We start from the raw sequence: 24,130 nt of genomic DNA, 5'->3' as shown, positions 1-24,130 counted from the left end.
AGCGGTGCCAAAAACATTCCCGGCACACGGGCCCGATCGTTACAAATCCCATTTGATAAATATAGCTCTGCCACGTCTGACTCAATAAGAAACAATCGGAAATGCTTGTCGGATCTTCGGTTCTGGACTGTTGTGCTGAGAAAGTCTGGTCTTTCAAGCCCTGAGGCGCATCTGTTTCCAATGTCTTCTTGATTATTCTTTGTGAACAAAACCCAAGATTCTGTTTCTATTTTGGAAAAAGTTAAAGAAAACCTCCTATAGTAATGATCTCCATTCTGAGGGAGGCACGTGGTGCTCGCAGATCCTGTGTGATCACAGCTGCTCCCCGACGCAGCCGCTTTAAATAGGAGACAGTAACGGGCCTGTCAACAACTTATGACGTGGGCCAAGCTCTTCCAACAGCACATGCAACACTCCTGCTGCGTCGGGGGACGTTATGGGAATAGAATTCACATGTACAGTGGTCAGATGTGGCTTTTGAATAACAGAGAGAGTGGGAGAGCCGAAAATTTCCCCCCAAACGAGTTGGGAAATCGTTCAAGGCATGCTAAATGATGGGGAAACACACACACACACACACACACACACACACACACGCACGATACATCATTCACAGTGAAAAGATGAGCTCAGAAACAATCCATTTATAAATACAAGTGACTACAAATCTTTACGTCAAAAATTAATTTTAGGGCTTCCCTGGTGGCGCAGTGGTTGAGAGTCCACCTGCCGATGCAGGGGACACGGGTTCGTGTCCCGGTCCGGGAAGATCCCACATGCCGCGGAGCGGCTGGGCCCGTGAGCCATGGCTGCTGAGCCTGCGTGTCTGGAGCCTGTGCTCCACAGCGGGAGAGGCCATAGCGGTGAGAGGCCCGCGTTATCGCAAAAAAAAAAAAAAAAAATTTTAGAATACCAAAAAGATTGCATGTCACATCAAATGTGAGTTTTGAACCTAAGCCAATAGCTACCAAAGTATTTATAAACATTCCTGTTTTTCCCTATGGGAACCAACTCAGCAACCTCAGGCAGAGCTCAGTTCTCCCCAGACCACCACCTGGGCTCTCTCCTTGTGTCTGACAATCAATGGTGACAAGTTTAAGATCAAGGCTACTGTCACGTCAATTCTTTCCCTTCACAGAGAGCTGAACTCTAGATTGAGGATCATGACGGTGATTCCGCACATCTGCAATATGGACACCTCTCTATACACAGATGCTCTTCAGGGTCTGACAGTCAGCTGAAGTGGAAGCAGTGACCCCCACCCAACATACAGCCCTGAGCGGATGGGTCCATCACTGAGTCCAGGGATGCAAACACGTTCTCGGGCCTCGACAGCTTCCTTACATCCAGGTTCCTGTCCCTTGCACCCTGTGGGATCCTTCTAGGGTGTCACAACAGAACTAGGGGTTCAGACAAGTGTTTCAGCGGAAGCAATGGGGCACACTGGTCAGTGTGAGCATATCTGATCAGAGAAAACAGAAGCGAAAAAAAGACCCTTGGTGACCACTGGTCACCCTCACTGCGCAGATGTGGGGAGGAGGGGAAGAGACTTGCTCTGGAGCAGTTTCTCATCCTCAGCTGTGTGATCCTTTGTTGGAGCAGCGGGGGCCGCCCTGTGCACTGTATGACGCTTAGCGGCAACCCTGGCCTCGACCCGCTAGATGCCAAGTTGTGACAACCAAAAATGTCCCCGGGCATTGCCAAGCACTCCTGGGGTTGAGGACGAGCGCTGGGGAGTGGCTGGCATGGAGTCTGGTTCATCCCATGAGGACTGATGCCGTGGCCGCCCCATGAGAGCACCAGGATACCGGGGGACAGACTGCCTGTGAAGCCCGCACCCGGGAGGCTGCGTTGGCCGCGCTGTCCTCCCACCCCCTCCTGAGTTACCTGTTTCAGTTCCTTAGGCCCCTTGTGTCTGAGAAAAGACAGCTACTCGGGCTCCCTCTGTACAGTGTGTAAGAATTGAATAGGATGCTTCTGTACACCTGGCTGGAACCTTCTTACCCCTCGTTTAAGCTGAGGGGACGAAGGCTCCATCGCCTCCAGATCCCACCATGATGCTTTGCTCCTGAAGGGCCCTCAATAAACATCAGCTTAATATGAACCACTGATACTTTATACCCACTAACGTTGGTAGTGATATGACCATCCTCCCAATCACCTTGAATCTAAACTCCTATCTGTCCATAGCCAAGCATCCACTGAAAAAACAAAAACCACTATGGACTGTAAGAACGATATTGTTAAGTCATTTGTGGCCTTTCTGATCCCAGTACCACAGCGCTACTCAAGCCTTTGCCTGGGTTCTTAGACATGCCTCCCACCAGCATCCTCTTACTGAAGAGCAACCCAACCTTTGCTTAAAAGATGCTTCCTTTCTCTGTCCCTCCTTTGCTTAAAAGCCCTCAGTCTCTGGGGCCTTAAGAACAAAGCCCCACCTGCACAGCATGGAATTCTAGGTGGCCCCCGGCCCTGCCCCAATTTTCTCCATCTTCTCACTCAGCACACCTTCCCCACGACCAACAGCTGACCCCCCCACCTCACTCACAGGTCGTTGATGGGGAAAGACCACCTGCACCTGCTCCATACTGTCCCCTCCCCGTCGTCTACTTCCGCTCCAGGTCTTCATCCTGCCATCCTGTCTTTGAGAGAACACTTCCCATACCAACTCTTACGTGAAGTTGTCAAGTCGGCCCTATGCTTCCAGGTTAGACCTGGTGATCCCATTTCTGCTCTCCCAGCACAGCCCATACAGCTCACGATTTTGTATGTGTGTGTACCTATCTACTCTCCTCCGAGTTCCTCCAGGACTGTGTGTGGCTCCCTCCCTCCCTCCCTCCCCCACAGCATCAAGCACAGGCTCTTGCATACTGCAGGTACTCAATAAATGCTCACCGAATGGTATTTAAATCACTTAAGTCAAAAAATGTTTCCCCGCTCTTTGGTTTCAGTGCTCTCTCCATTCCTGGGATTGCCTTTTGAACAGGTATTAGAAAGAATGGCAGACGATCACACATCTTTGTAGGGAAGATTCGTCTATTCTCTTTGTTAGGCATTGGAAGGATTCTTGCCATTTTCAGGCTCAGCGGATGGTCACCAGGCAGTGACGGGGAGCTGGCTATCTGTGAGGCGGGACAGGCCTTCACAGGGCAGCTCAAATGCTGAACGGACATTCTTGCGTCAAATTGAAGTCTTTTCTCTCCTGAAAATGCTCACTGTCTAGAGCTGTGCAGATGAGTATGCCTCCTTCAATGAGATGGGCCTTCCGACAGCTGGAGCCAACAGGATGGCTGCCTGAAGCACTGTACCCAGCTCTCTGAACCTGTCCATATGAGCCACGATTTCTAGCTGTCACCATTCTCATCTCTTCTTATCCATCCATCCCATCCCATCCCCATGACCATCCTCTGGATGTCTTCCTGTTGGCCAAGATTCCTCTCAATAGGGGTCACATCAAACATAATGCTTCAATCAAGCCTGATCAAGGATGTCATAAAAGAAGTACCACCTTCCAATGCAGTCCTCCAAACCTGAACCATGACCAAGTAAGACGGAACTGGCTTTATCAGCTACAAATCACACTGCTGGCATAGAGACAACGATCAAGCCAATTTTCAGATAAAATAGTGGTATATGCCAGATGATCCCTAGACTACACAGATGGACATTATCATAAACAGACAGAATATCAATATTAAACAAAAATCAATAAACAAAGCCCTAAATGCAAGACTTTGCAAGTTTCCCTGCCACATTCTACAACTGACTTTTGAATCTTGAGTTAATGCATTCAGCTTTTGCTGTTGTGCAGAGTTTTTCTTAAATCATCTCGTGACTCTCTAAGTGTGGATTCTAATCTCCGACCCCTTCTTCAGCGGAGACCTCAGTGAATGAAGATGGTGTGTCCGGATGCACTTACCATGCATGCAGGGACTCCCGCTGGCTGGAGAAACATCTCGGGTGGGAAGTGGTTTTCTCTGATTTGCTTTGCAGAAACTCTCTAATTAGGTCAGCTAGTCTGATGACATGAATTAAGGCCATCCAGGCTCCACAAACATGATAATTCAATTAAGGACCAACAGGACCCGACTCTCTGAGCAATAATACAATTTTAGTTCCCAAGTGAATGCGATGAGCAGAGAACAACTAGATTATCCAGGTCCTGGGGAAGCAGCCGGGGTGCTTGGAACCTAGTTTGGGGGGAAGACAGGGAATCCAGCCTCTTTTCAGATTGTGCTAAAGGTAATAAGAAGATGCAGCGATGCTCCATAAGGCTTTCTGAGGGAAACATGGCAAGTTTAGCAAACTACCAGGCCTGTGTGTTCATAGAAGCAACGTTACAGGGAGAACCCTGACTAGGAAATTTTAATGTAAACTACTTTTTGTATCTCTGTGAATGGAGAATAATCAAAAACATATCTTAAACAATTCAGCGCTCTGTTAAAATTGGCTAAAGACTCTTAAAATTAATGGAAATATTAACATAATTTGTAAACATTCAATATGAGAACATATTTGGAGAGCGCTTTCATTCCATCCTTTCCGCTTGTATTTCATCGTCCCTGGTAGATTAGAACTAAGGGTCAAGTATAACAAATGAAAAACAGAGAATTACACAATTTCATCTTTGTGTTTTTTTGAAACCTACAAATTCCAGCATGTTCACAGATGCACACTTTTAAAACAGATTCTCTTGGGTGTTCATCCTTTTGTGTAAAAAATGCTTTAACCTCACAAGACAGTCATGAGTAATTAATTCCAGGGAAAAGAAATTCTCCTACCCTCTTCGATTACCTACATTTAAAAGTAACACTTATTCCCAAAATAAGACATCAATGGAAATATTCCCACAAAGTCTTGTTTCAGGTCTAAACGTGTTGGCATACCTTCCTGGTATGGAACAAAAATACCGAAAGCTTATGGGAAAGAAACTCTCACTTTTACGGGCAGAAAGAGCTGTGGGCATCGCCTGGATCAGTGTGTGGCTTAAAGATCACTGTGTGATCTAAAACGATATTAGGACCTAATAACATGTAAATATTTTGGATTTTGATCCAAGTGCATGCCATGGTGATGGTACTAAGAGGACGCATTTCACTCACCCTCTCAGAAGTTTGAAAAGCATACAACCCAGGGAGAACCAGTCAGCACTGCTGTCGTACGCAGTCCCTTTCTGCAGGACCTCGGGAGCCATGTACCCGTGGGTGCCCCTAGGGAGAAGAAAGGGTATGTGCGGTTATCAGTGCTTGCAGACCTTATAAAATATTCCCAGCTCATCAAGAGGTCTGAGCATCATTCATCAATGTCGGCAACTATGAACAAGGGGGAGGGGACGACAGTGCTTCCACCAAATATGATTCAGCAAACACCCAGTGGGAAAACGACCTTTCCTGTCTTCGTTAGGATAGAACTGAATACAAATAAACTACCATATGAAATGAATATGAACAGTGCGCGCACTCCACGGTCTCGCAGGTGAAGTGTGAATCTCGGGAGTCCTTCCTCACTACAGCCAGGAGGAGCCAAGGGCAGGCCCGTTTGAGGGCTCTCCTGAGGAGACGTGTGGGGCCGGGGAAGGGAGCGGGGGGAGGGGGTGGTGAACAGTGACCACACCGTAGCGCTAGAGACCTGGAAGGGATGGGCACGGGCGTCCCCGTGTGGCGCCACCCTCCCGTGCTGAGGACCAGGGCTCGCACACATGCCCATCGTATCTCCCACCCTTCCACGGTCACGATGGTCTCCAAGGCAGGGCGGGCGTGGGGGGACAAGCCGACAGGTACGGAGACGGAGAAATCAAGTATCCGGTTTAAAGAGCTGCTGACAGCCCAAAGGACTCAGCCAAGCAAATGTGCAGGCGACTTGCAGGAAGCTGAGAAAAATCACCTGGGAGGACAACCATTTATATATAATATGTGTCATCTGCGACTCAAAGTCCTTTCCCATTCTGCGACTCCCCACCCCTCCTTAAAGATCTGAGCACGCACTGTTCCAAGCGTGCAAGAGAGGGCTCGTGGGGAACTTTCAAAGACGTGGCCTGAAAGGGCCCCGAAAAAGCCTTTAACTGTAGCTCTGTTCCCATCCTCCATTGATTTTCTTCACTGATAGAATGGGTGATAAAATGACACCTTCATCCCACAGGGGTGCCGTGAGGATCACACGTATGTAATGGGCTTAGGGTAGTGCTGGCTCTTAAAAAGAACTCAACTTACGTTAGGGATTTTATTCTCTATCCTTATGTTATTATAATCCTTTTTAACTTATGCTCGGAAACAGTGAGAATCTGCTCCGAGAAGTGATCCTGGCTCAGCACTGGGCCCGATACCCTCTCTGCCTCCGAGTTCTATCTTGAAAGACTTTTCTCCAACAGTGAAAACGGGCACTGGTCCATCCCTCAGCAAAGCTCCACCATCCAGAAACCAAAGTCTGACAGCGTGAGGTCAGCAAGCCACGCTGTGAGAGTCAGAGATTTCCTCAAGGGGCCTCCAAGCCATTTTCTGGGGAGGTTTAACTTTGCTGTTGCTGGGAAAACCTCTGTGGTGACCTTTTTAACCTGCGATTCTCGGGATCAAAACCCAGTTCTGGGATGGGAAGATCTCAACGAGGATAAATGCATGGGGTTAACGCAGATCACGTCTCTGAGTGGACGCTGGACACAGCAGAGCGCTGGCCCTGCCCACCTCCACGGTTTTCAGCTTCTGCCTACACGGCAGCACCTAGCGCTCCCTGCCGCTTCCCACTGACGATCTGTGCTGTTCATGCTGAAAGAACACTTGAGCGTTTGAAGACACGGTGACAGGGGACTGAGCTTTGTGGTCCTGGATGAAATAAGCTGGGACTCGATGAGTCACTGACGATCTGTTTCGTTCCAAAAACAAAGTGTTTCTGTGTCATTTGGTGGCTGCTCCGTGGTTCACTTTCAGTTTGTCAGAATTTGATTCCATCATTAGAGGGACTGAGTCTAAACCTAGCTGGAGAACCACAACCCTGCTGTGCAGACGGGCCAGCGTCTGACGAAGTCCTGGCATCATACCTACGGCTCTGAAAAGACCAGAGAAGCCCAGTCTAGGGTGAAATTCTGGCCACAAATCTTTAGTCTCGTACCAAGGCGATCCTCTCAAAGCCTCAGGGGGTTCAGACAGAGTGTAAGGAACACAAGCTTTCGAGTCGGACAGAACTGGATCTTAAGTCTAGCCCCACGATGTGCCAGGCATGTGACTTTGTTCAAGTTCCTTAGTTTCTCTGAACCTCAGTTTCCATCCCATAAAAGTAGATGATTATAACCCATGCCCTGTGGGTCCTCTGTGAAGATAACAACATATTCAGAGCAGCCGGCCACACATGCCTGGGACAGCCGACGTTCAACTCATGGCATGAGTGCTGCCCCTCAGACCAGTCACCTCCTGGACAGCCCCCGGGCTGCTGGTTCCAGGAGGTCAGGGAGCTCTTCTGCCTCAGTCCCCGCTGCATCGCCAGCACCCGGCACACAGCCAATGTGAAGTAAATAATTACATGAAGGAGTTGACTTCACCCTCACAAGTGTCACGTGAAGTAAGCAGCATTGTTACTACCTCTTTATAAAGGAGAAAAATGAGGCTGGTGCCACGTGGAAGGAGGATTCAAACCCACATCTGCTGACTCAGAAGCCTTTGCTCTCAGCCGTGATATGCCTCCTCTACTCAAAAATACAAAATTTTGTTGTGCGTTTATCCTTTTTAAGTAGTGGCCCCACTATCATCGTTTAAACATGAAAATCAACCTTCCCGATCCCATCCCTTTACAGATGCTGTTCAGCTATGGACAAAAGCCCGTCTTTCAGAGCTGACATGTGAATTACACTAAGAAGAGGAGGAGGTCCTATAAGGGAATAAGTAGCTCTGCATCTGAAAGTTAATTCCTTTGGGAGATTAACTCTTCTGAGCTCTCGGATTCATATTCAGTTGTGACTATACTAAATTGAAGAAATTAGCATACCAAATAGCCGTGGCATTAAAAATTCAAATGATTCTCTTAAAAATGTCTGATGAACTCCCTGGGAGAGGCTTATACAACCCCAGGTTCTGGCCTCATAATTGTCAAGTGCTGGCAAAATGCTAAGGCTTTTATCACCATATCCCAGATTCTGTAGGAAGAGAGAAACATGGTTACAGAAACGGTGCTAATCGCTATTAACATCTGATCAGGGCTTTAAATGGCAATTCTGATTTAACGTAGCCCCTCATAAAGTACTGCAGTTTTAGAACCACTTTATTTTTAGTCCCGCACACACACACACACAAAAAAAAACAGGATTTATAGTTTATTTTCTGCACGGATGCATGAAATGAGACTCCTGGGAGTTACTTCAAGACCACTCAACACAGTAATGATGCACAATAAAATGGAATTTTAAGAGCTTCGCTGCTAAGACTGATATATTGAAAAAGAAAAATCGAGCAAAAGTCACCTGTTTTTCCACAAACTGCACATACTGTCCACATCTTCCACCCAGATAAACTGATACTAAAGAAATAGGAATAAAAACCAGTACGTATTCCGTTCTGCTTCTCCTGAGCCCCGGGGCATCTACTTCATACTCCTGTTGTCATTTTAACAATCTCAGGTTCAGGGAAGTCCTTGGGCCAGTGTCAACACTTGCAGAACAAGCATGGCCACTGCTGGAAGCAGCTTAGGGTCCCCTGAGAGGGGACAGGTGCTGGCCGATGGCCAGGGCGTCAGGGAGCTTCCTCTGCATGGTTGTTTAGAGGACGAATGTAATATTCAGATCTAACAATATGACCTGCATTAAAAGCTTGAACTGCAAGGAGATGATTTTTTAAATTAAAAAAAGAACTCTAATTTCTTTTTAGCAAAAAACCCCCAAACTTTTGAAAAAGAAGGAAAAAGCAGATGGAGAGAGAAACCTGACCTCTGGGCCTTCCTTGGAAAGTTCTATGCAATTGCCTGTGCACCTTCTTTGGCATATAAGCTTTCAGGGGTCTATTACTACCTCTACCCTACAGATAAAGAGACTGAGGGTCAAGCAGGTGAGCTGACTGCCTCAGGGTCACACAGCCAGCACGGATTTGGGTCTGCTGCTGAGGCCCCTATCTTTCCCTTAGACCACCCTGCCCCCGGGCAGCTACACTGTGGGTCCCTGCATGTTCCCCCAAATGGTGAGAGCGAGCACACCACCACCCTTATCTCCTCTTCCACAGCCTGGGATACGGGACCTTCCCCTGACCCGGCACTGCCACATGCTGAAAATCGCTATTGGCAAGAAAAAAATGGGGGAACAAATGACCACGTCGGGGTCTGAGTGAATAGGCAAGTTGAGTTAGGAAACGACAGTGACAGAGGTGCTATACTACTCACACACTCGCGTGCGGCTTCTTTTTGGAAAAATCGCAGGCAAGACCAAGGTCTGATATCCTAACGTGTCCGTGTTCATCCAAGAGGATATTTGCAGGCTAAAATGAAAGAGAAGGTGATCTTCAAGAGTCCCCAAGATGTCCCAGGGGCTAACTTCTAAAACTATTGGCACTTGATATCTCATTATTTTATCACAGTTCATTCCTACACATGAATCCTAGCATTAATTATATCATCACATCCAAATGGGGCACAATACCGACAATGACATGTTTCGTGTTAATTTCAGCAGGAAAGTGGTAATGACAGATGGGAAGGATTCTACTCATTTGATGATGGAACACAGGGCAGGTAAGACTGGAGGGTTACAACCACAGTCTATCGGAGTTAAAGTATTTCTTTTTCACAGCAAGAAGTGCAATCCAGCCAGAATGGTGAGTCTCTCCACAAAGGGAGTGAGTCCACAGGCTCCTTGGCCTCTGGAACTACTAGGACTTCAGAGAATGAAGCCACGAAGCACAGCACAGAAAGGAATCTTGTAAAAATATACAAATAGCGACCAAAGAAATCAAAATATTCCATGGTGCCACATTAATCCCGATAAACGTCATTTCTGTTTATTAGTACAGAGTCAACAGAGGGCCCTACCAAATGACCAAATATGATTTTGACCACAACTCTGATGAGATGTATCCATTAAGATTAGATTTAGTCAGCATAATCGTGGAAACCAAAGCTCCTCTCCCTAATACACACTGAATTACAGTCATCTTGATATTTTTCTGCTGGAGATCAGCTATTGATTTGCTTGAAATAAAAATAATGGCATGCCATTATAAACCTGAAGCGTGAGTAGTCACGAATGACTAGAATTACGTCTGAATAGAAATTACGTAATACCATTGCCTACTAAATAGCTGAGAAGACAAAAATACTGCATCAAGATGATTAGAAACCAGTTATAGATTTAAATTAAAATGTATTACAATGGCGCTCCATGGGCCTTCGGTGTGTATTTTATTCTTCTGCAAAACTCACCATGAGGAAATAAAATGTCATGTGCCAACCAGTGTCTAATTATTTCTAATGTGATGAAAATACTTTTTTTCTTCTTTATGTTCATATGAAGAAGGCTAAGGGAGTAATTCTTTAACCTTGCAGGAGGCTTTAGAAGTTACAAAGTCCCTTGTGAAAAACATAATATGCCCAACACTAAAATACACCATTTTAGATTCTTAGGACGTAACCTTTAAAAGCTAATCAAAACACGTGAGCAAAGGAACATCATGTGTACATTTTAGCTGGTTAACCTGGGTTCAGGTTAAGAAGGAAGCAGAGAGGAGGCAAACCCACTCTCCTCCCAACCTCCTTGGGAAGTTGCCATGGCTATCATTTTTCTTCTCACCATTATTTACACCTTTATATATCTGCGCGATCATTTCTATATAGTTTGTCAAGGTCCCGTTTATCTCCTCCCCCATCTTCATGCGGCTGGCTAGACGAATATCACCGCGGATGTACCAAGCAAACTCCCAACTCCCTCCTTAACGCAGAACCTGGGACCAAGCATCATGGTCTGGAATGGAAAAACTCAGAACGCACTTATTTCCTTTTTTTCAAGTCCAGTAAGATTTTAAAGAGAACCACAGTGAAGAAGCCCAAGCATGGAAGACTGGGGCTATGTAGTTCAGGGATTTGAAAATCCGTTAGTGATTTTTTAAGGCAAATTCAAAACAATCTGAGGCTCAGAGAGTGCCCTTTGGGGGAAATTCTCCACGCTGTCAGCCACTCTGCCCTGATCGGATCAGGCTTGCCTCTAATGAGTTATAACTCAGCCCTTCGACGTGTTAGTTCACAGGTAGATACTTCCCGTAAGACATATATGTTCTCTGCTAGTTCACCTTTGTACACCTCCTGGTCTCACACCAAGCCAGAGCCAGTTGCTTAGTGAACATTAATGGAATTACAATCAATTGTAAAATGGGCGACAACAAAACACCCCTACCCTGCTTTTCACTAACTAACCAATTAAAGTTTTTGAGTTGGCATATGTGCTGCACCAGGCACGGAGGTAACAGGGACAAGTAGGATGGAGTCCTTAGAACAGAGTTCAGAGTCTGGAGGAGACCGACATCACAAAGGTGATGCCTTTATCGGGGCTGAGATGAGGAAAATGACAGGATACCATGAAAGAGGTGGAAACGCCTGTTAGACCACAACTGCAATACAACACCTATTGCACAGGTCCGATGAACGGAAGGAGTCTGTCCAATGGCCTTACCTTCAAATCTCTGTAAACGACAAACCGATTGTGCATGTGTTCCAGCCCCAGGATGACTTCTGTGGCGTAAAACCGCATCTCCTTCTCAGAAAACACCCCGTGCTGTGAAAGGTGATAGTGCAAATCGCCCCCTGGAATCAGAGACGTGGAATTTAAATTCAGTGCATTAATTTCAAGGGAACTAAAACCACTGTCATCCTGCATAGTTATGATACAGTCGAAAAAGGTAAACTATGCTTCTGCTTTGTCTCTCTCTCTCTCTCTCCCTCCCTCCCTCTCTCTCCCTCTCTCTCTCTCTCTCTCTCTCCCTCTCACTCTCTCTCTCTCTCTCCCTCCCTCCCTCTCTCTCCCTCTCTCTCTCTCTCTCTCTCTCCCTCTCTCTCTCTCTCTCTCTCTCTCTATATATATATATATATGTCATTGATTTCTGTAATTTGACCAAATGCTTTAAAAATTCTAGAGAAAACTAAAACATTGAGAAGACTTAGATGTGACAATGGCCAGGACGATATGAAACAAAGCCACCGTTCTCTGACAGGTATCACAGCTCCCAGATGTACCATCAAGGGGGAGGGAGGGTTAGCTAATCTGCTTTGATTACTTGCGTTCTGGCTAATAACTGAATCAACCCATGTAGTGATCCAGTAGGTGGCTTAGCAACTCATTCTGTGGACAATAAATAGTAAGGAAACAAAACAAACACATTGATCATATTGATAGATATATGAGAAAGCAAATACAGCAAAATTTTAACTGGTAAAACCCAGGTGGTGTGTATTTGGGTGTCCCCAGTAAAATTCTTTCAATTTTGCCATATGTTTAGTTTTCATAATAAAATGTTGGAAAAGGTAAATCATCATCTGGCCTCAAGTTACAGAGACACAGAAGGCCACAACCAGGGGAAGGGAACGTTCTTATGAAGTATAAAAGAAGAGCCTCAATTGATCTACAGAAGTTCATGTGTGTCCAACTTTATTGCCCTTGATTTTATAAGTACCTTCCTGTTCACACACACATATTCCTGTATAACCACTACCAGATCAAGGTGTAGAAGATTTCCAGCATTGCTGAAGGCTTCCCATGCCCATCCCAGGCAGTATATCAGCTCACAGCCCCTAATTAAAGCCAGTCGGACTCTATTGTAACCTCTCCCCCCATAGATTAGTTTTGCCAGTTCTGATGGTCACATAAATAGACTCACACAGGGGACATGCTGCTGCGTCCGGCTGTGTCTGCTCATTATAATGTGTGTGGAAATTCCTTCACGCTGTTGGGTAGGTCTGATTTTAAATCAAACACTCAAAATGTAATGAACCTTCAAGTGAATTTCAAAAAAGGTATTTCATTTGTCGAACTGTACATCTTAATTTCAGCTCTCGTTACTAAAAATGCTTTGAGCATATATCATGTCACTTTCTAGTATTAAAAAACTACTTTTCTAGCTAAAACTCTTTCATCATTCTCTGGGTCATCAGTCACAGTTTAAAAGATCAATGTACAGTGGAACTGGGCTAACGCATAGAAGACTGGGCTAAAATCTGTCCTGGCTCAAAGTCAGTCCTTCAAAGTTGGTTTTTAAATACATTTCTATCTTCAGCCTATGTACCTTTAGGAGGCATTTCATTCCTAAAAGCTGAGGGCCAGGAACACGCAAACTAAACATCCAGGCCAGTTGCATTCCAGAAAATCAAGTTTCACTGTATTTTAACTATTTTACGAAAATCTTTTCTAGAAAATGCAACTTCCTGGGGAGAGACTGGGAGGGCCAGAGGGCAATGGCAGTCAACATTTTTAAATGAAGTTGAACTGAAAATTGAAGAATAAAAGGTTTCCTTAAACTCCAGGAGGAATTTAGTTACCTGAAAGACCTAAATGGCCAGTCTGTCGGGAGCAACGCAGGCTAAGATAAAACATCATGAAAACACAAACAAACAACACCATGGCAAAGTCTTGCGGTGTATGCAGACTTCCCAAGGCTTGCTCACCGTTCATCAGATCCAAGATGAAGCAGAGTTTATCTGGCGTATGGAAGGCATAGGTCATACAGACAATGAAAGGACAATCCTGGAGTGAAAAATATATATATAAGAAAAGCAAAAGCTGCCCTGGAAAGCGCATCTACTGCCAAACACCATCTACACTTTTTTTTTTATCCACGCCACTGCCCCGTGCATGAAACACAGACACCTACCTGGTAAGTTTAACAGACCCAGGAAAGTGGGTCTGGTTCCGTGGAAAAATGCACAGAGACACAACACTGCTAATTAGAGATGAACTCAAAGGTGCTCTGTCACTCTGATTCAATCATGACTCCTCTATCTACATCTTCAAAAGACTCAGATTCTACAGAAAAATATTACTGCCTTACTAGTCTTTCTGTTGGTCTACATGTCAGTTCTGGCTAGTCAAGTATCCATTTCAATCTCTGATTCTGACGTTGGAAGAACCATACCATGGGGGGAAATGTTATCTATATTACTGTTTTGAAGCACTGAGAATAAAAATGAAATTAAATTAGCTTTTGAAAGTGGAAAAATGTACCAGAGCCGAGGACAGAAAAACTCAATTGTAAAGATGCCAATTTTCCCTCAGATTAATCTCTAGATTCCATGCACTCTTAATTAAAATGAAAATTGACAAACTAATCCCAAAATTTATATGGAAATGTAAACGGCCAAGAAAAGTTCAGATACACTTGAAGAAAAATAAGCTGGAAAACTCATAGTGCTAGATATCAAGACTTATGGTAAAGCAACAGTAATTTGGTACGGAACTAGCCCAAGGACAGACAAATCGACCAGTAGAACAGAACAGAATCCTGAAGTAGACCCACATGTAAATGCTCATTCGACTTGTAATAAAGTGACCCAGCAGGGTGGGGGGAAAGCATGGCCTTTTCAATCAGTGGTGCCGGAGCAACAGGCTATCTGTACAATCAGCTGTGGACATTCACCCCTACCTCACACCACACACTAACTTCAACCCCAGGTGGATATAGACCTCAAGGTAAAACAATAAAGCTTCTAGGACAAAACCAAAGAGAACAACTTCAGGACCTTAGGGTGAAGTAAAGAATTCTTAAACAGGCCACAAAAAGCACTAACAATAAAAATATTGGTAAGCTAAACTAAAATAAAAGTAAGAACTTCTGTTCTTCAGAAGACACCAGTAAGAGAGTAAAAAGGTGAGTCACAGAATGGTAGAAGATATTTGCAATCCATATATATCTTGAATATATAAAGAACTCTCAACAATCAATAAAGAAAAAGCAAACAACCCAGTAGAAAAATGGCAAAAGAGAAACAACAACAATAAAAATAATAATGTAGGCACTTCACACAAGAGAGTATCAAACGGCCCGCAAGCCTATAAACAGATGCTAGGCCTCAGTTTTCCCTAAAGAAACGCAAATTGAAAATCACAATGTGTCATCACTAAAACCCATGAGAATGGCTAACGTTAAATAGACTGACAATGCCAAGTGTTGCAAAGGTATGGAGTTAATGGAACTTCCAGTATGGCGCTGGGAAGGCAGAATGGTACTACCACTTTCACAAGATGTTCACTGGGATCTGCTAAAGTTGATCACTACCTGCAAAGCCTATGAGCCAGCATTTCTACCCCGGGGTATTTACCCAACAGCAATCTGGACTCATGTGCACCAAGGACATGAGAATGGTCCTCATGGCACTATTCAAAATAGCCCAAAACCAGGAAATAACCCCAATGTCTACCAACAGGAGGATGGATACACGAATTGTGGCACATTTATATGACGGAATACTATAGAACAGGGGCCACCAAACATTTTCTGCAAAGGGCTGGACAGTAAATATTTTAAGCTTTGCAGGCTTCATCCAGTCTCTATCACATATTCTTCTTTGTTTCTTTTCTTTACAATGCTTTAAAAAGGAAAAAACCATTCTTAGTTCATGGGCTGTGAACACAAGCCAGATTTGGTCCCTGGGCCACACACATAGCCTGGTGACCCCTGCTATTTAGCTACAGAAGGCGCTGTTGCTAAGAGCAACGACTCAGATGCATCTCGCAAGCAACACTGAGTGAGAGAAGCCAGACACAAAAAGAGTACATTTATATGAAGTTTCAACACGGGCAAAGGTAAATTACGGTTTTAGACATCTGGGTAGTAGTTAGCTTGGGCGTGGGGTGAGTGGCTGGGAGGGACACAGGGAGACTTCTGGAACACTGGTAACTTTTTATCTCTTGACATGGGTGCTGGATACACACACGTGTTCCCTGGTGAGAATCCATCAGTGCCCCACTAGATCTAGAACTAGGTCCATTGAGATAAATATACAGTGTACACTTGCCATTCAACTGATTCAGATAACAAATGGCATGAAATATCTATAACCACTTTCTTAACAGAAGCAAAGAATTATTAAATTCCACAGAAAGTATTCAAATTTTAACGGAATAATCTGAGACAGAATTTACATTGTTCATACCTGTCGATTAAGGGCATACAGATAAATCTGCCTTAACACATTCCTATGTGCTCAAGATTCATGAACTTGAACTCAATTTCCACAAATCTTCTGGAGGAAGTTACTCCAGAATGAATGACAAAATTCATTTTGTGGTTACCTAGTTTTCCTTAGAGGTCTGTTGAGAGGTGTTAGTGTTTACTAATGTTAAGATATATTTTGCGTTAAATAGGTAAAATAAGGGTGTTACCCTTTATCTGTTAAAAGCCATGTGGTTCTCGGTGGGTGGGTACCCTCCTACTCGCGATCCCACCAGTGTTTCACCAGACCTTTCCATAGTCTGCTGGCGATGGCTCATTCTGCTCCAAATATCATGCTTCTTCCTTAATGGGGTTCCCCACATACTCTGGTTCCTGATCTGATGAACAATTCATCTCTAGAGCAGAGAAGCGGGTGGACCAGGAACTTAGTAAAGCCCGGGTCTTTCCCAGCTTGAGAGAGCAACTCCACTCACTTCACCCAGAGGACAAATAGAGCCCGGGAAGGGGGGTATTTCTGAACATGACGGTGTATGATCATTCTAACGACAGCCCTGAGAACACTGCAAAAGGTCAAAGTATAGTTAAGATGCTACGTTATTAAGATGGGACATGAATTGGAGATTCAGAATCATAGGCCACCGGAGTAGAAAAGGCTCTTAAGAAAGAAAAAAAAAAAAAATCACGTGCTCCGATTTCTTTATTTTAAAGACAAGGAAACTGAACTCCCCACCCACTAAAAGGGAAATATCTTGCCTGAGGTCACAAAGGAATTTGGTAGCCAGCCAAGATTCAAACCCCAGCTCTCTGACCCTGGACTCTTGGCAGAGCTGTCCTACGTTACCCTACTTACGAAGGCAAAGTTTCCATAGCAACATGAAATAAAAGCTCCGCTAAAGGGATTTGACTTGGTTACCTCTACAGAATTTGCTGACCATGATCCCTCATCTCTCAGGCCCTGAGCAGATACCATCTTGAGTCTCAGGTGGGGTCCGAGACACAAAGAACTGAACACTGACCCAAGTGGACAAACAGGCAGCGGTTTAATGATGGTGTTGGTACGGTTTCAAAGATAATTGTGGTTAAGATGTTCTGCCTTGATTACAAATTCAAGGTAAATAAGAACTACGGGGTTTTTTACAGGTGGATACTTAAATAAAAGCTCTTCAGCAAGGAACTGTCTTCTTTGATTTCCTACCTAGTGAGCCAAATAGACTGCATTTTGCAGGAACTTAAAAGTGTGATAAAATAGACCGTAAAGTAATCCTTCAGAACATTTCTCTACACTGCAGTCAGAGGAACCTCTTCAGACTTGCAAGGCTTCTCATGTTATCTTCCTACTTCAAACACTTTGTTTCCAACGGCTCTTAAGATTTTTAAAACTCCTCAGTACTGGCCCAGAAAACTCTTTCTGGTCTGGTCTGGCCTCTGCTTGCCTCTCTCCCTTACAACTTCATCTTGTGGTCCTTACCCTGTCACTTCTGACCCCACCTCTGCCGACCTTCTGTGACTCCCCAGAACTTCCGTGCTCGGGACCCACACATGCCCCGGCACCTCCTCTGACTTCAGAGGAGCATTTGTGGACAATACTCCCGCCCTGCTAAATGCCTTCTGGGCACCGTGGACCTGTCTTTCCTACCTCTTGCCACGTGTTCCAATGATCAACGCATTTGTGAGACTGTCTGCATCACTCTACGCAGCTCTATAAGAACAAGGACCAAACTAGGGTTTCAGGACCCCCGTCTCGTAGCGGAGGGCCCGGCACAATCTAGGTCTCAAGTATGGATCAAGGAATGAATGAGCAATGCTTCTCATGAACAACACTTGACTTAATTAATGAAGTGCTGACGGCTCCCCCCAGTCATGGACATACATGTCCTTGATTCCCTTTTTGCTACCCGAAAGTTACAGAATAAAACTGGGAACAGTGCTTCCTATCTCTTTGGGGGATGAGAACTAGGAATCCTCAATTTGAGAGTGAAAGAGAAAAACAACTTTCTAGTAAATAGAAAACTCTGCTGGGTGACTCTGGCTCATTTTCATGCCAACACCTTAGGAAATCCTACTGATACAGGCCGATCTAAAGCATCCCCTAAGAAGGCAATTTTAAACTAAAGATTACTTAAATCCTATAAACCGTGGCCTTTCATTAGCAAAAACAATTCCAAACAACTTTATTACAATTCTTTCCATTCTTTACTACAATTCTTTAAATTATATACTTATACATGTTTAAAATGCTAAGCAGTTTTGATATTTGAATAAAAAATATAAACAAGCCTTTTAAATTAGCTCAAAGCAGTAGCTCAATATACCCCCAATTTTTTATTTATTCCCTTACGGGTGGACCAGTGAGGAGCTCGACAACTACTTAACGACTCTCCCTCACCTGAGTAAAACAAAAATGCTACATGAAAATTAAAATTGTACGTATATTTTTCCAACACCAAAATTTTTTTTCCATAGGCTTTCCTGTGAATAAATATCCAAGGCTTTGAGATAACTCATTAAAAATTAGTATTTTAATAAAGCACTTAAAATCTGCAGTAAACACACATCCGTGTCTGAAATGAAGACACAGACATTTCAATAGATACTAGAAGCCAATGCTATTCACGTTGATTCCAATACAGTGTGCAGGCCACTCGGATTCCATTCCAATCAGTTAAAATCTTGGCCATGCACACAGGGTAACTCTTATTTGAAATGCTTAATGTCCATACGTTGGCAGGTAGAGGCACATAATTAGACATTACTATTTATAGCAATGGCATTTTCATCTGTTATAGTTGAGCTAACTTATGATATTCATTGGCTTCGATAGCAAACAGACTTTCCAGAACCGCTTAAAACTAATGCTAGAATAATATAAACACCAACACAATGGATACAGGTGACAACAAAACATAGAGCCTACAAAGGGATGAGAAAAGAACACTGGGGCTGTCCGGGGAGTCTGGGGGCTCTGGGCAAAGAAATGATGTCGCTGGGTCTCAGGTTCCTTGCTAAACTAGCTGAAAGGAATTCTTTGAGTCACCATTAGGATCTGAGTCTTTCAAAACCTTTGTGTGAAGATGACCTTATTTAGAACCCAGCTATGATAGTTGGAAGCACCATCCCGCCTCCCCTGGGGCCCCTTGTCTCACTTGCCAGGACACGTGGGCACTGCCCAGGTCCCTGGGATGGTGGGTTTTTCTGGGTGTCTTTATATACATCTGTACAGGTAAATAAAAGCCGAGGTTTTGATCCTGGGTGATACTACTAACAGGAAAAGAAATCAGAACGGGACACTGCTTTGCAAGTCAAGATGACACAGCGTAAAAGCTTGCTTTTACACATGCCGAGCTAAAAATGACAGCCTGACATGCAAATAAAACATCGAACAGGCAGAAACGTAGTGCTGGAAATGGAAAAGGCCAGCGTCCACAGCAGGTAAAAGTGGCAAGTGCTGAGAAGATAAGGTTCCCTCCAAATGAAACCCGGCCTGGGGAGCACCCTGAAGGGACAGCTGGGGTTTGACTAAGCCCAGTCACTTCCTCTCTATCAGTTTGTGAAGGACGGGAGCTACATTTCTCTTACTTTTTCTTCTCTGGGTTAGTCTTTCTCAGTCACACAGCCAATTCTTAACTATATTCAAGTGATATTTTTTTTGGCATTGATATGATTATTTTCTGCCATCTCTGCAACCATATTCCACAAAGAAGGAAGTCATAAATACTCACTAAAGGGACAGGTTGTCAGTGTGCACAGCGATGGTGGCTAGTACGTTCCTAATTCCCAAATTAGACAGAGGTAATACCTGAATTATTCTTTATACTAACTTAGGCTGCTGCTCCCTGCTCTAAATTCTAATCCCCCCAAGAACTGGCTAGCCGCTTAATTCACCAGAAAAAAAAAATGCCTGTATTTTAAATAAATTGTCCTGATACAAAAACCAAAAAACAAACAAACAAACCAACCCAAGAGTGTTGAAAATTGAATACTTACTCCTGTGCTCACCAGGGACAACATGATCCTTTCATTTAAGGCTAAGGTTTCTCCTTGTTTCATCTTGATCCTCTTCTTATCCAAGCATTTCATCGCATACCTAGAAACATAAATATTATTGAAAAATCTGCACTGAGAATACATCTAAACGGATTAAATGATACGCATCACACCGGGGGAAGTTTCTAAAGAGGTGCTAAGTGTTTTAAAGAAGCAAAATGCTTCTAAGAAACTAAGGAAATCTGAATCAAGTGGAGACTTCAGTCAATAACATATTTGTTTGTTCATTGTGACGAGTGTCCCACACTAAGTAAGATGAGGATACTGGGCATGGGGTACACGGGTAGTACATCCTGTACTATTTCTGCACTTTTTCTGTAAACCTAAAATAACTGTAAAATAAAAAGGCTATTTTAAAAAATCAAGCAATAATCGAGGTATTTCTATTATTATATGAATTGATGTTTCAGTTAAATAAGAGCATAAAGTAGATGGATATAAAATTCAGGGAAATAAATTTTGTATGTATTGCCGCTGCCTAGTACCACCGTGTGTGTGTGTGTGTGTGTGTGTTTTGTGGAGGTGCTGTACGTGTCATATTTAGCATTTAGGAATTGTGAATTCAGCACTGGTCAAGATTTAATAAGCTCGTAGAGTGTAAGACTCTAAACTGTTGATGACTGACCAAATGGGAAGGGAAAGCGTGCATCCAAAACTCCGTGTCCTAAAGTGGCACTTTACTGATTTGTTTTAAATCTATACTTAAGTTATCATATTTCAAATAATAAAAAGAATCAGTAAGATTTTTACATTCAATTTATATTCAAGTTAGTTGAGAAGAAACCGCTGACAGCTTAAGATTTTTGAAGATTTGGAACAAACTCACATTAAGGAAATACAGACATGTTACTCAGCACACTCTGTAATCACAGGTTAAAGAAAGCAGATGCTGGGCTTCCCTGGTGCTGGTGGCGCAGTGGTTGAGAGTCCGCCTGCCGATGCAGGGGACACGGGTTCGTGCCCCGGTCCGGGAAGATCCCACATGCCGCGGAGCAGCTGGGCCTGTGAGCCATGGCCGCTGAGCCTGCGCGTCTGGAGCCTGTGCTCCGCAACGGGAGAGGCCGCGACAGTGAGAGGCCCGCGTACCGCAAAAAAAAAAAAAAAAAAAAGAAAAAAGGAAGCAGATGCTTTTTCAGCAGGACAAGGGAAAGCTGAAAGGAAATTTTTACAAGGGTTTTGGGGACTTGAGAATTCTGCATGCATGACTAAACTCCCACTGATACACTATTTCACGACACCCAGGTATACCAGTTGTCTGGCTGTGGTAGGACACACAAAATCCACTTATTCCTAACTTACTTACAACTTATAATGTTATGAGCTACAGCAAAACAGAGATAGATGTTCAAATTTGCTATTTTTATCCACTCTTCCAGGAGTTCTGTATGACAAATCCATTTGCGAGACATTGATTGGCTTAATTATGGGATCAAATATTGGCTTAATTATGGGATCAAAGCCCAACAGAGCACACATGAAGTGACGCGTTCTTGAAATATTTTTTATGATAAAGAATTTTCAAAATGCCTCATACTACTTCTATCACCACCCTGCTGTGATGATGTTTAATAAGACCTTTGGATTGCAGACCACGGAGAAGGTGGCACCCACAGGTCTTGAGCCCCTCAGAGTAAGCAAGCTGAGGGCCCCCCGCCCCCAAGGGCAGGTGGCAGGTCACTGTCACTGGCAGCCGGGAGGCTGCAAAGGACGTGCTCGAGGATTCATGGGAGCTGAGCTTGGCCACTTCCTAGCTGTGTGACTCCTGAGAAGCGTCTACCCTTAACCTATAAAATAGAAGACTATTTACCACGCCCTGGCGGTTTCCGAGAGCCGGGCGAAGCCGTAAATGTGTATGAAGAGACAAATGGATATTATTTACTTCTGACAACAACACGTGACAGACTGGGCATCCTCAACACCTCGACAAGCAGTTACGATGAAGTAAAACTAAAATTTAGTGAAAGGTAACGAACGACAAGTAAAGTGCATCATTTAGGATCAGAAAGCCCACCGTGCAGCACAGAACTGGAAGGTATTTTTTCTATCACCCCAAACTGCACATGCTAAATCACAGGTGGGTCAGAAGAGAATGTCTCTCCCCTGCAAAGCAGAGAATTCTTTGCAGTCTGATCGGACTGGGAGGCCACACATAACACCCCTTCTTGGCCACCTCTGGATTCCTGGCTCTTCACCCACGGCCTGAACCACTGCAGGCTCCCGATACACGGCTTCTGGTTACCTTCCCATTTAGCCCTAAGAGGCAGCAGTTCCAGATCATCTCGTTTGCTATGCTTTACAAAATACAGCCTATTTCCTTCTGAGGCAAATTACTGCAGGAGTGAGATCACGGGCTTCCATAAATCTACACAGGGGTTTCCTTTTGATGCGAGCATAAAATTCTCTTAATATTCCCAGCAAAATATACGAGCCTAGAAAGCTTACATTTTTCCAGTGTCTGCTTTCCTGCAACCATATACTTCACCGAATCCTCCTCGTCCAATAATCCTATGTACGCTGAAATCATTCATGGTCAACTGTGAATTCAAAATGCGACATGGAAACGTAAAACTGCATAAAAATTATGCTGTTGTTTTCATGTAAAACATATACAGTTATTAAAATAGCGATTCAGATACACCTGCCCTTTCTGTGACTGGTCCCTCAAACTGAGAGGTGAGAAGCACAAGGTGGCAGGACATTCTAGAACCACCTTCTATGCAAACTGCACAGAATGCACACCACGGAGGCAAATGGGAAGATGACACAGTGGTAGCTGAGTTAGATTGGTTTTCCGATCTCATAAATCTTATATTGGACGATGTACGCTTTGAAGACAAGTGAATGTGAAATTTCCACTCAAAACACTAAGCAACATCAGCTACTCTGAAGTCTAAAGTTGGGAACAGTTCAGCAAGGCCAGGAACGTAATGGTAGAAAAATAGGCCCACGTCAAGGCCATCTATGTTTTCCTAACCGTGGGCCATATGATCAGAAAGCCCAACAGATGCTGGCCGTGTGAGTGTTTTATCAATAACGTCAGCGAGTAGAGAGGACTCATGCTGGGCGTGTGAGCATGAAGCCAGACCGAGTGTGAGTAACTCTATGAAGAGGCTTTATTCATAAGCACTTTGTCAGTATCATCCCAGCAATGCCCTGCTTCCTAAGCAGTTTTCATGGCATTAGACAGTACAAAGGCAGATAGATAGCCCTATGTTCGTGGTAAGAGGCCATCAGATAACAGCAAATACCTACTAGTTTATGTATCCTGGCAAATGAAGGGTCAGATGCTTGAAGGGTTTCCCCAGACAACCCTTCAAATATCATGTCTGCAGCCAGGGAGGGGCATCTGGCCCACTAGCTTCATGTTTGGTGCTCAGAGGACATGAGGACATGAAGACATGAGGATACCACGTCTGCTAAAGGAACTCAAGCACAAGGAAGATCCACAGCAGATGTAAGGGATTTTTTTTTTGGCCGTGCTGCGGCATGCCACAGCAACAGACCAGGGATCGAACCCGTGCTCCCTGCAGTGGAAGCATGGAGTCCTAACCGCTGGACCGCCAGGGAAGTCCCAATAAGGGATTATTTTTAAAAATGTGTCACTGCCTCTTGCTTCTCAATCCTGCCAGGAAATGGGGTGGAGAGGGGAGGTTTAAAAGAAGAAGGGGCTTTCCTGGTGGCGCAGTGTTGGGAATCTGCCTGCCAATGCAAGGGACATGGGTTCGAGCCCTGGTCTGGGAAGATCCCACATGCCGTGGAGCAACTAAGCCCATGAGCCACAACTACTGAGCCTGCGCGTCTGGAGCCTGTGCTCCGCAACGGGAGAGGCCGCGATAGTGAGAGGCCCGCGCACCGCGATGAAGAGTGGCCCCCGCTTGCCGCAACTGGAGAAAGCCCTCGCACAGAAACAAAGACCCAACACAGCCAAAAATAAATAAATAAATAAATTAATTAATTTTTTAAAAAAA

At 44.4% G+C, this 24,130-nt stretch overlaps 1 protein-coding gene across 4 annotated transcripts in view; it reads right to left on the bottom strand.

Annotated features, from left to right (window-relative positions):
- GRK3 (G protein-coupled receptor kinase 3) overlaps positions 1-24,130 on the bottom strand; it is a 122,269-nt gene that overhangs the window by 20,153 nt on the left and 77,986 nt on the right. For all 4 annotated transcript variants that reach the window (XM_033837104.2, XM_073790258.1, XM_073790257.1 and 1 more), the window contains 6 exons: positions 22,605-22,696; positions 20,103-20,202; positions 13,615-13,693; positions 11,630-11,760; positions 9,352-9,446; positions 5,103-5,210 (listed from right to left, as the gene is read on the bottom strand). In XM_033837104.2, coding sequence (XP_033692995.1) covers positions 5,103-5,210; positions 9,352-9,446; positions 11,630-11,760; positions 13,615-13,693; positions 20,103-20,202; positions 22,605-22,696 — 605 coding nt within the window. The remainder of the gene's footprint in view (positions 1-5,102; positions 5,211-9,351; positions 9,447-11,629; positions 11,761-13,614; positions 13,694-20,102; positions 20,203-22,604; positions 22,697-24,130) is intronic.

The sequence above is a fragment of the Tursiops truncatus genome, chromosome 13 (genome assembly GCF_011762595.2).
Source record: "Tursiops truncatus isolate mTurTru1 chromosome 13, mTurTru1.mat.Y, whole genome shotgun sequence".
Lineage (NCBI taxonomy): Eukaryota > Metazoa > Chordata > Mammalia > Artiodactyla > Delphinidae > Tursiops > Tursiops truncatus.
This window is presented reverse-complemented; position numbering and strand designations above follow the sequence as displayed.